This window comes from Musca vetustissima, unplaced genomic scaffold, assembly GCF_032173495.1.
Source record: "Musca vetustissima isolate MV318-11 ecotype Yass unplaced genomic scaffold, APGP_CSIRO_Mvet_v1 utg13739, whole genome shotgun sequence".
Classification (NCBI taxonomy): Eukaryota; Metazoa; Arthropoda; class Insecta; order Diptera; family Muscidae; genus Musca; species Musca vetustissima.
The window spans coordinates 7108-20247 of NW_026882224.1; the positions used below are offsets into that span (position 1 = coordinate 7108).

Sequence of the window (13140 nt, forward strand, 5' to 3'; positions counted from 1 at the left end):
ACCTTCCATATATATATATTCCTCCGACCTACTGTCCAAAAAAAAATTGATATATATTTTTTTTAAATCCACGTGGAAAAGTATTTTTATACCAATTTTTTTTTTATTTTTTTTTTTTGAGTTGGTCATCTGGCAACTCTTGTCCCTGGCCAATGATCACAAAAATTTGAAATACTGCCTCAGTTCTGCAGCAACCATCAACGCGAACAAGTCTAAACGGCTGGGCTATAAATAAAAACGAAAAAATATTTCAAGTGATCTGTATTTCAGTTTTCGAAATTAAAAACTAAATTGTGTGAACAACAAAAAAAATAAATAACAACCACAACAACAACGACAGCAAATAAAATGCCCAATAAGAAAAATGTAATTAGAAAGGAAATTATGAATTAAAATTTAATGGCTAAAAGGAAATTTATCAAAAAAAAAAAAAAAAAAAATTGAATGAAAAAAAAATAAATATTGAAAAAAATATTCAAAATTAAAAAATATATAACAAAAATAATTATAAATTAAATATAGAAAAAAAATAAATAAAAAAGAGAGTGAACATCCCTGTCCAGTGTATTTGATCTTGTGAACAAAATGTGGATAATTTGAAAATGCATTTTCTTTCATTGCGTGAATTTTCCTTAACTCATTCGCGGTGTGGGAGTAGGCCTCCTCGACGTGACTCTCACTCAGTGTCTCAGTGGCTGTGTGTTCATTGTGTTCTACTCTTGTGTATAGTTTATTTTTAAACAAAAGACACAACCTAATGATACGCAACGGCGGCCACCACACACCCCCATAGATACACGCTTGCATACAGCTACACCAACCCCCGCCCCATTTCCCCCCACTTTCCTACCACAAGCATCAACACAAAAATTTTTGAAAATACCCATTTGTTCATATTTATGTTTGGATTAGTTTGTGAACAAATTTGAAATAATTTTTGGTTTCATTTTTCGTTGCCAAAAACAACAACAACTACATGGGTGGACACACATGTTTGAAAAAATATGAAAATAAAAAAAAAATAAATATGATTTTTATTAAAAAAAATTCTACAAGACATGGATTTTATTTTTATTTTTATCATTATTTTTTTTTTTTTCCACATCTAGACAAGGCGTGGATTAAAATTTTTTTTCAAGGTCTAGGTTAAAAAAAAAATATTTTTTCAAGGTCTAATTTAAAAAAAAAATATTTTTTCAAGGTCTAGGTTTTTTAAAAAAAATATTTTTTCTAGGTCTAATTTTTTAAAAAAAATATTTTTTCAAGGTCTAATTTAAAAAAAAAATATTTTTTCAAGGTCCAAATTTGTCAAAAAATATTTTTGCAAGGTCTGGATTTTTTAAAAAATATTTTTTAAGGTCTAAATTTTTCAAAAAAATCTTTTTTCACGGTCTGGATTTTTTAAAAATTATTTTTTAATGTTTGCTGAATTTCGTTTATAGTGAGAATTATGCAGCTGAATTGATATATTCGCTAGAAATACTTAGCTGAATTATGTTTTTCTTATCAAAAATTTAGCTGAATTCAGTATATCTTCCGAAAAACGTAGCTGAATTAAGTTGTATGTAATTAAAATGTAGCTGAATTATGTTTTTCATAAGAAACACTAAGCTGTATTGAAATTACCATTATAAAACCATAGCTGAATTGAGTTTTTCGTACGCTAAATGCAGCTGAATTGTGTTTCTCATAGAAAATACTCATCTGTATTGAAATGTCCATAAGAAAATCTTATCTGAATTAATTTGCCCCATGAAAAAATTCGACTAAATTGATGTTTTTAAAAGAAAATCTGTGCTGAATTATGTTTTTCTTAATAAATCCATTGCTGATTTGAGTTGTTCGTATGTTTTTCATAAGAAACACTAAGCTGTATTGAAATTACCATTATAAAACCATAGCTGAATTGAGTTTTTCGTGCGCTAAATGCAGCTGAATTGTGTTTCTCATAGAAAATACTCATCTGTATTGAAATGTTCATAAGAAAATCTTAGCTGAATTAATTTGCCCCATGAAAAAATTCGACTAAATTGATGTTTTTAAAAGAAAAGCTTGCTGAATTATGATTTTTCTTAATAAATCCATTGCTGATTTGAGTTGTTCGTACGTTAAATTTAGCTAAATTGTGTTTTTCATACGAAACACTTAGCTGAATTGAATTTTCCATAATAAAACATTTGCTGAATTATATTTTTCTTAAGAAAACATTAGTTTATCTTAGGTTTTTATAAGAAAATTGCAGCTGAATTGAAATTTTCATAAGAAAACCTTAGCTGAATTCAGTTTTTCTTAAGAAAATATTAATTGATCTGAGGTTTTTATAATGAAAATGCTGAGTTTTTCTTAATAAAAGCTTAGCTGAATTAAGTTTTTCGTAAGTTAAATCTAGCTGAATTGCGTTTTTCATAAGAACTACTGGGCTGAATTCAAATTTTCGTAAGCAATTTCTAGCTGAATTAAATTTTTCCTAAGAAAATATTAATTGATCTGAGGTTTTTATAATGAAAATGCTGCTGAATTGAGGTTTTCTTAAGAAAACCATAGCTGAATTAAGTTTTTCGTAAGTCAAATGTAGCTGAATTGCATTGCATTTTTCATAAGAAAAACTTGTCTGAATTGAAGTTTTCCTAATGAAAATATTAGTTTATCTTAGTTTTTTATAAGAAAATTGCAGCTGAATTGTATTTTTCGTTAGAAAGCTAATGTTTTATAGTTTTTCGTAAGTCAAATGTAGCTGAATTGTGTATTTCATAAGAAAGACTTAGCTGAATTGAAATTCTCATAATAAAACCTTACCTGGATTAGGATTTTCTTAAGAAAATGTTAGTTTATCTTAGGTTTTTCTAAGAAAAATTAAGCTGAATTGGATTTTTCTTTGGAAAACTAAATGTAGCTGAATTGTGTTTTCTTAAGGAATAATCAGCGGAATTTAAATTTTCATAAGAAAACCTTAGCTAAATTAAGGTTTTCACAAGAAAACTGTAGCTGAATTGAGTTATTCATAATTAAAACTTAGCTGAATTAAGTGTTTCATAATCAAATTTAGATAAAATCTATCTTTCCTCTATAGAAACATAGCTGAATTAAGATTTTCATAAGAAACATCCAGCTGCATTGAAGTTTTCATATGAAAAAATCAGCTGAATTGAGGTTTTCATAAGAAAAATGCAGCTGAATTGAGGTTTTCATAAGAAAATGCAGCTAAATTGTTCCTATCATAAAAAATAATCCGCTAAATTGAGTTTTTCATAAGAAAACCCAAATCAAATTAGGTTCTTCATTAAAAAAAATTAGCTGAATCATGTAAGCATTATTAAAACTTAGCTGAACTAAGCTTTACTTAATAAAAACTCAGTTAAATTAAGTTTTTCACAAGAAAAATTTAGTTGAATTGAATTTTCATAAGAAAAATTTAGCTGGATTGAATGTTTTCCATAGGAAATTATGTTTTCTATCTAATTATCCTCTCTAACTGTTGAAACTTTGCTGAATTTTATGTTTTGCTCAAGAAAAACTTTGCCAAATTAGATTCTTCATTAGGAAAATGTAGCTGAATTGAGTTATCCGAAATTAAAACTTAGCTGAATTAGGTTTTACATAATAAAAATTTAAATTAAGTTTTTCACAAGAAAAATTTAGCTGAATTGAGATTTTCGTAAGAAAAATTAGCTGAATTAAATTTTTCGTAATAAAAACTCAACTAAATAGAGATTGTTATAAGAAAAATTAAGCTGAATTGAGATTTTCATAAGAAAAACTTAGCTGAATTGAGTTTTTTTCTAAAGGAAAGTATCTTTTCTAACAAAATACCTTTTTTTAATAAAATTTTGCTGAATTATGTGTCTTGCTTAAATGTCGTTGTCAAATTGTTGTTAATTGCAACAATTTAAATTCCAATAAATTTCCTCTGGGTCATGCAGGCATCTTCATTTTCTCATTTTTTTCTGGCAAATGTATTTCTAGCATTTCCCTCTCCTCCTCCCCAATCAATTAGCAGAAAGACCCACAGTCACTACTAACCAAACCGCCAATCAACGTCAAAGCAAAGCAATGCCTCCTCACAAATGGAAAACCAAATCGAAGGAAGGAAAAACTATTGAAAATGCGCGTGCCAAATGCCTATAAATAGCCCAGCATTTTCGGTTCGGCATCGGTGTCTGTGCGTGCTTTGCAACCGCAATTTACGAAAATAATTAGCGTGGCAAGGCAAGGCGTGCAACACTGTCACCGGCCCCTTGCGCCTTGTTAGGGTAGTAGTAGGGCAAATTGAGTTGTTGAACATTTCCAACAACATCACCACCAACAACAACAACACGTCGAACGACAAGATTTATCTTTTGAAGACTGCCAGCCAATAACATGTGTTGACTAGTGTTGTCGTGGTGACTGACTGCCTGACGCTGAGGAGTAATAGTTGTTGTAGTCGTCGTTACATTTAACAGAACTGGGACATGATAGACAAGGAATCTGACACCTGTTGCCCGCCGATGTTGTGTTGTGGCTGGCATTTTATGCCGGTTTGCCAGCCAACAACTCATTAAATGAGATTTTAATAGCTGCTGCAACAACAACAAAGACCGCAACAGCTATGCTGAAGACAAGTAGGCAAACCGTAACTAAATAAGCCACACACAACAAAAACAACAACTTGGCCAACTTTTACGCCCAATACATTGTAATTAAATTGAAATTGTTTTTTTGGGGGTGGGAGGATGAGGTTGGTGGTGAGGAAGGTTAGCAGCAGTTTTTTTTCTGTTTCGCAAATATAATATTTTTGTTTTAATTATTATCAAGGAAAATTATTATCAAGAAAAATTATATTCAGTGGGTATTTGTAAGAAGGTTAAATTAAAATTATTTTTTGTTAATACAAAATATATAAATCAACCGATTTTTTAAGGAACCTCCAATTCAGCAAAGGTTTTCGTAAGAAAAACTAAATTCAGCAAAGATTTTTGTAAGAAAAACTCAATTCAGCAAAGGTTTTCATACAGAAAACTATATTCAGCTGAATTTTTCTTAAGAAAAATCCAATTCAGCAAAGGTTTTCATACAGATAACTATATTTAGGTGACATTTTTTTAAGGGAAACTTAATTCAGCTAACGTTTTCATAAGAAAAACTCAATTCAGCTGAATTTTCCATAAAGAAAACTCAATTCAGCAAAGATTTTCTTAGGAAAATCACAATTCAACAAAGGTTTTCATAAAGAAAACTATCTTCAGCTGAAATTTTCTTAAGGGAAACTTAATTTAGCTAAGTTTTTCATAAGAAAAACTCAATTCAGCTGAATTTTTCATAAGAAAATCTCAATTCAGCAAAGATGTTCCTAAGAAAAACTCAATTCAGCAAAGGTTTTCTTACATAATACTATATTCAGCTGAAATTTTCGTAAGGGAAACTTAATTCAGAGTAGAATTCAAAGAATTCATTTCGGCTGAATATTTTTTCACGAAAAACTCAATTCAGTTACATATTCCTTATGAATAACTTAATTTACCGAATAATTACCTGCAAAAACAAAACATAGCCAAACTTTTCTTGTTTAAATACAAACACATCGGAATATTTTCCCGAAAAACTCAATTCAGCTGAATTTTTCTTAAGAAAAATTTAATTCAGCTAAGAATTTCCTTAAGAAACCAAAAATATATTTAAATTTTCTTACAAATATCCTCAGAATAAAAAAAAATCTTATGGAAAACTTAATTTTGCTATGTTTTTCACATGAAAATTTCAATTCAGCTAAGTGTTTCTTGTTGAAAACACAATTCAGCTGATTTTTCCTTAAGAAAATCTCAATTAAACAGATTTTTCTTAAAATAACCTGAATTCATTTGCATGTTTCTTATGAAAACAATAATTCAGCTAAGGTTTTCTAATGAAATCTACAATTCAGCTAAGTGTACCTTGTTGAAAACACAATTCAGCTGATTTTTTCTTAAGAAAATCTTAATTAAATGGATTTTTTCTTATAATAACCTGAATTCAGCTTCATTTTTCTTATGAAATCCATAATTCAGCTAAGGTTTTCCTATGAAAACAACAATTCAGCTAAGGTTTTCTTATGAAATCTACAATTCAGCTAAGTGATTCTTATCGAAAACGCAATTCAGCTTCATTTTTCTAAAAGATACCCAATGTTAAGCTGATTTTTCTTAAGAAAACCTGAATTCAGCTACGTTTTTCTTATAAAAACCATAATTCAACTAAGGTTTTCGTATGAAAACTGCCATACAGAATAGTTCTAATTGTAAAAACCTCAATTCAGCTAAGGTTTTCTTATGAAAACTTCAATTCAGCTGAGTTTTAATTGTAAAAATCTCAATTCAGCTTTTGTTTCTTAAGAAAAACTTACATTTGGTGAATTTTTCTAATAGAAACCTCAGATTAAATAACAATTTTTAAGATAACTATAATTCAGCAAAGGGTTTCTAAAGAAAAACTCAAATTTCTTATGAAAAACTTAATTCAGCTAAGGTTTTATTATGAAAATTTCAATTCAGCTGAGTATTTCTTATGAAAAACATAATTCAGCTACTGTTTATTTTCGTAGAACTTAATTTTGCTACCGTTTCGGAAGAGAAACATAATTCAGCTCACCTTTTCTTACAAAAAATAAAATTCAGCTGAATTTTTCTTACGAAAAAATTAATTCAGATGAGGTTTTCGCGAATATATCAATTCAGCTGCATATTCATCACTATAAACTTAATTCAGTGGACGTCTTCTTTACAAAAAGTTCAATTCAGCTACATTTTTCTTATGAAAGCCTTAATTCAGCAAAGGTTTTCTAAAGAAAATCAAAATTTTGTGGAACTTTTATAATAAAAACGTCTGATCAATTAATAATTTTTCAAAAAACTTAATTCAGCTAAGGTTTTATTATGGAAACTTCAATTCAGCATAGTATTTCTTATGAAAAGCACAATTCAGCTAAATTTAGAGTACGAAAAACTCAATTCAGCTATGGATTTATTAAGAAAAACACAATTCAGCACACATTTTCTTATAAAAACAACAATTCAGCTAAATTTTTCGTAGGGTAACTTAATTCAGCTAAAGTTTTATTATGACAATTTAATTTCAGCAGAGAATTTTCTATGAAAAACTCAATTCAGCTACATTTTAATTGTGTAAATCCTAATTCAGCTACGTTTTTCGGAAGAAAAACTGAAGTCAGCTAAATTTTTCGTTAAGGGAATTTAATTCAGCTAAGTATTTCTCGCGAATATATCAATTCAGCTGCATATTTCTCATTATAAACGTAATTCAGGAAACTTCAAAAATAATTTTTAAAAAAATCAAACCTTGAAAAAATATTTTTTCAAATTTTGTAAACTTTGAAAAAATATATATTTTTTAAAATTCAGACCCTAAAAATATATTTTTTGAAAAAATTCAGAGTTTGAAAAAAATTTAAAAATTCTGACATTGAAAAAATATTTTTTAAAAAAATCAGAACTTGAAAAAATATTTTTTAAAAATTCCACTCTTTGATGGGAGTAATCAAAAATATTTTTTACAAAATTCAGACCTTAAAAAATATTTTTTTAAATTTTGTAAACTTTGAAAAAATATATTCTTTTTAAATTCAGACCCTAAAAATATATTTTTTGAAAAAATTCAGACTTTGAAAAAAAATTTAAAAAATTCTGACATTGAAAAAATATTTTTTAAAAAATTCAGAAATTAAAAAAATATTGTTTAAAAATACCACGCCTTGATGGGAGTATTGAAAAATATTTTTAAAAAGTCCACGCCTTTTAAAAATGCGGAAAAATAAATATATTAAATTCAGACTTTGAAAAAAATTAAAAAAATCTGACCTTGAAAAAATATTTTAAAAAAAATTCAGAATTTAAAAATACCACGCCTTGATACTTTACTTACTTAGCTGGCTTGTTACAGAACGGTTGTTCCATAAGCCGAGCTTAAAAAAGATTTCCAAGCGCGTCGGTCTTGTGCGCAAGTCCACCAATTTGGAAGACCACGTTCCAAGATGCTGTTTTCTACTTGGTCTTTCCATCTAATTCGTGGCCTTCCCCTTCTACGGGAACCATCAGTAGGCTCATTTTTATATGCCTTTTGAGCTGGGGCAACTTCATTCATCCGCACAACATGGCCTAGCCACCGTAGTCGCTGCAGCTCAATACGACTGACTATGTCGATCTCCGTGTATAAATTGTAGAGCTCATGGTTCATTCGACGCCGATATTCACCGTCGACGCAGATCGGCCCGTAGATCTTTCGGAGAATTTTTCTCTTAAACACCCCAAGCGCTGCCTCATCTGCTTGCGCAAGTACCCATGCTTCTGATCCATATAATAGCACGGGTAGTATCCACAGTTGGTCCTAGTCTTCTGGACGTCGTGCGCGTTGATACCATCTTGGCTTGGTCTTCTCGCCGTTTACTGCCAGACCCACTTTGGCAGACTCCTTTTCAATTTGTTCAAAGGTGGCTGTTACCGCTCGCAATGTTCGACCCATTATATCGATGTCATCGGCGTAGGCGAGTAACTGATGTTGTTTGGTGTACAGAGTGCCATTTCTGTTCAACTTTGCGTCTCGTATGACCTTTTCCAGTAGGATGTTAAAAAGATCACACGACAAACTGTCACCTTGTCTGAAGCCTCGTTCGGTATTGAAGGGCTCAGATAGATCCTTTCCGACTTTAATTGCTGACTTGTGTCACTTAAAGCTATCCGGCATAGCCGTATTAATTTTGCAGGAATGCCGAACGTGGATATGGCATTAAACACCTCTGAACGGATAGGGCTGTCGAATGCGGCTTTATAGTCGATAAATAGGTGGTATGTGTCGATGTGTTTTTCGTGGGTCTTTTCCAGGATTTGGCGCAGAGTGAAAATCTGGTCAATGGTGGATTTGCTAGGTCTGAAGCCGCATTGGTATGGTCCGATGATGTCATTGACCATTGGCTTCAATCGTTCACACAGCACACTGGATAGCACTTTATATGCGATGGGAAGGAGACTTATTCCTCTATAGTTGGCACATATCGTCTTGTCTCCTTTTTTGTGCACGGGACACAGGATGCTGAGGTTCCAATCATTGGGCATGCATTCATCTAGCCAAATTGTGTTAATCAGCTGGTGCATGCTCCTGACCAGCATCTGGCCACCAGTCTTGAATATTTCGGCTTGTAACCCATCGGCTCCTGCTGCTTTGTTTTTCTTGAGCCGATTAATTGCTTTTATGACCTCATCTTGGCTAGGTGGTATACACTCTATACCATCATCTCTTATTGGTTCTGGGGTATCTTCTTCATCGCCACTATTTGATACTAGTAGCTTTTCGAGGTGCTCCTTCCAGATCCTCAACACGCTGTCTGTATCTGTCACCAGGTTTCCTTCTTCATCTCTACAGGAGGATGTGCCTGCACCAAAGCCTTCGGTTTGGTGTTTTACTCGTTGTAAAATTTCCGGACTTCATTCTGACTCCTGTACATCTCGATTTGCTCACGCTCACGTTTTTCTTGTTCTTTCTTCTTTTTTCTGAAAACACGTTTCTCCTCTCTCCTTTTCTCCCGATAATTCTCCATCACGTTACGTGTTGCTACTGTCTGCAGGGTTGCCCTATACGCTGCGTTTTTCACATCAGTAGCATTACGACACTCCTGATCGTACCATGGGTTTCTTGGTGGTGGTTTTTGGTACCCAATTGTTCTTGATTTGACCACGCCTTGATGGGAGTATTGAAAAATATTTTTAAAAAGTCCACGCCTTTTATAAATGCGGAAAAATATTTGTGAAAAAATCCACGCCTTGTAAAAATGTGGAAAAATATTTTCGAAAAAATCCACGCCTTGTAAAAATGTGGAAAATATTTTTTTTAAATCCACGCTTAACATATCCTTAAAATTAAAAAAAATATTTTTTTTTAAAATATTTTTTTTATTTTTTTTTTCAGAAAAACAAGAAGAAGCATCACCATAACTACAACCGACCAGAGTCACATTACCCAGTGGAGAAAGACCCATTAGAAGAACAATTGCAAAATTTACAAATCTCAGAAAATGGTTCCGGACCGACTAAGCCTTATCGGATCGAGGTATCAGAAATTGTTGGTCGTTATTTGGTGGCTAATCGAAATCTAAAGCCAGGAGAAATTTTAATTAAAGAAAAAGCCTTGGCTATTGGACCCTGTGTATCTGCGGACCCGGTGTGTTTGGGTTGTTATATGCCGGTGACGCTGAAGGCGACACAATATAGGTGAGGCGGAAGGGAGGATTTTCGAAAAAAAATCGAATTTTTAATTTGTTGTCTTCTGATCTTTTTTAGATGTTCCTCCTGCAATTGGCCCATGTGTGGCCCCCACTGTCGAGGCCTTCACAAAGAAACAGGCCACACAGCTGAAGAATGTGATCTCTTCCGTCGCGAAAATACAGCCACACCCCTTACCCCCACAGCCTCTCCGGTCCGGGTGAAAAATCTCTATGAATTGGTAATGGTGGTCAGGATTCTCCTAAAGAAACAACACAATCCAGAGCTATACGAACGCATCATGGTCATGGAATCGCATCTGGAGATGCGCAAGCAAAATGCCGAACTCTGGAGCCATTATGAAAGTAACGTTGTGACATATCTACGTGATACCTGGCATTTGGCCGAACAATTCACTGCCGATGAGATACACACCGTCTGCGGTATTTTAGATGTGAATTGTTTTGAGATTGGCCAAAATTTAGCCAAGGCACGTACCTTATATCCGAGTGCTTTCCTATTGGCTCACGACTGTTGTCCGAATACGTCGCACACCGATGATCCGGAGACGTTTGATATTATATTGCGGACATCGAGGAGTGTGCGGAAGGATGAGGCAATAACGCTGAGTTATGCCTATACTTTGCAGGTAGGGCGAGACTAAGAGGAGGATATGAGAACGACATAAATTTTGAAATTTATTTTCCAGGGTACCCTCAAGCGCCGTGACTTTATGCAGGCTGGCAAATTATTTTGGTGCTGCTGCAAACGCTGTTCGGACCCCTATGAACTGGGCTCGGACTGCAGTGCCATTGTGTGTGACAAATGTCACAAAGGTTTGATTAGATCCACAAATCCCCTAGATCAAGAAGCCGATTGGAAGTAGGTTGGACGCCAAGGCTAAGCTATTCATAAAAAACTGCTAAGATTTGCTACTGCTTTAATTGAATTTGTACCCCTCCCTCACTTTTAAATCAAACCACCCTCTCTCCTCTTTACCCCTCTTTTGCAGATGCGATCAATGTCCATTTGTGTTGCAAAGCCACACCGTTGTAAAGCTCTTGGATAAAATCAACAATGATCTGGATGCCATCGATGCCCATGATATACCGGGACTGGAGAACTTCTTGAAGAGGTAAATTTTAAAAAAATGAAAGAACATGATTTGTAAAAAATCCACGCCTTAAGGTAGGCCACAAAAATGATTTGTAAAAAATCCACGCCTTAAGGTAGGCCACAAAAATGATTTGTAAAAAATCCACGCCTTAAGGTAGGCCACAAAAATGATTTGTAAAAAAAATCCACGCCTTAAGGTAGGCCACAAAAATTATTTTTCGAAAAATCCACTCCTTAAGGTAGGCCACAAAAATGATTTTTCGAAAAATCCACGCCTTAAGGTAGGCCACAAAAATGATTTGTAAAAAATCCACGCCTTAAGGTAGGTCACAAAAATGATTTGTAAAAAATCCACGCCTTATGGTAGGCCACAAAAATGATTTTTCGAAAAATCCACGCCTTAAGGTAGGCCACAAAAATGATTTTTAAAAAATCTACGCCTTGTATTAGGCCACAAAAATAATTTTTAAAATCCATTCCTAATTTGCTACAAATTATATTTTTATTTTTTCTCATAGATACTCTGGAGTCCTGGGACCCAATCACTATCTTTTGCTCTCCGCCAAATATTCACTTTGCCAGTTGTATGGCAAAATTGAGGGTTATCTACTGCCCGAATTGTCGCTGGAGGATTTGCAGAGAAAACTTAATTATTGTCAGGATTTCCTAAAGGTTGTGGATATTTTGGAGCCTCAATTGACCCGGCTGAGAGGTAAGCAAACAAAATTAAAAAAAAAATACAAATATTAAAATAACTTTTTCCCTTCTGCCCTGCAGGCCTCATAATGTATGAGTTACACGCCCCCATGCTTATGCTGGCTCAAAGACAAATGATGCTGCAGTTGTGCACCCGACGGGATTTCAATAAGGCCATCAAGGAGGTGATCTATCTGCTAAAGGAGAGTGCGAAAATTTTGAAAATGGAACCACCCGGCTCGGCGGAACATCAAATGGGTGTGGCCGCTGAGGATGCCTTAGAGAAAATGGGTGTTCAATAGAGTTAAAGAATTTTGAATAGATAAATGTTAAAAATAAAGGAAAAGCGAAATAATTTAAAAAAGTAATGAGAGTAGTAAAGTCGGACGGGTCCGACTATATGATAACCTTCACCACTATGGATATATTAAACAGATGCTTCCGAACACAAGTCGCATTTTGAAAAATCATATATACTTGTAATAACTTCAGTATGTTGTGCAAATTTTGTTCCAAACGACTTAACTTTGGGTCTTTGATGATCCATTGACATTAAGTCGGACGAACATATATATGGGAGCTGTATCTAAATCTGAACCGATTTTCACGAAACTTAACAGACATCACTCTAGGCCCAATTCAGTACGCTACGCCAAATTTCGTGCAAATCGAAAGATATTTAGGGACTTTGGTGCACCATTTACATTAAATCGGTCGAAAATATATATGGGAGCTATATCTAAATCTGAACCGATTTGCCCAAAATTCAACACACATCGTTCTAGGCTTAATTCAGTACGCTATGCCAAATTGTGTGCAAATCAAATGATATATAGGTACTTTGGTGCACAATTTACCTTAAATCGGACGAAAATATATATGTGAGCTATATCTTAATCTGAACCGATTTTCTCGTAACTTAGCACACATCACTCTAGACTAATTGAAGTACGATATGCCAAATTTCGTGCACATCGAAGGATATAAAGATTCTTTGGTTCACCATTTACCTTAAATCGGACAAAAATATATATGGGAGCTATATCAAAATCGGGACCGATTTTCAGGAAACTTAACACACATCATTCTAGTCTTAATTCAGTAC

General features: G+C 33.2%; 1 protein-coding gene across 1 annotated transcript; it reads left to right on the top strand.

Moving 5' to 3' along the window:
• Nucleotides 1-348: 348 nt before the first annotated feature.
• Nucleotides 349-12337, top strand: LOC133328450 (SET domain-containing protein SmydA-8). Its single transcript, XM_061537018.1, has 7 exons — nucleotides 349-366; nucleotides 9931-10232; nucleotides 10302-10872; nucleotides 10933-11105; nucleotides 11236-11358; nucleotides 11858-12051; nucleotides 12117-12337. Exons 1-7 carry the CDS (start codon nucleotides 349-351, stop codon nucleotides 12335-12337), a joined length of 1602 nt encoding a protein of 533 aa, XP_061393002.1.
• Nucleotides 12338-13140: the final 803 nt, after the last annotated feature.

Excerpts from the sequence above, each read along its gene's own strand:
- LOC133328450 (XM_061537018.1), top strand. Across the intron at positions 11,106-11,235 it reads GATCAAGAAGCCGATTGGAA|ATGCGATCAATGTCCATTTG; the intron begins GTAGGTTGGACG and ends CCTCTTTTGCAG. Across the intron at positions 12,052-12,116 it reads TCAATTGACCCGGCTGAGAG|GCCTCATAATGTATGAGTTA; the intron begins GTAAGCAAACAA and ends TCTGCCCTGCAG.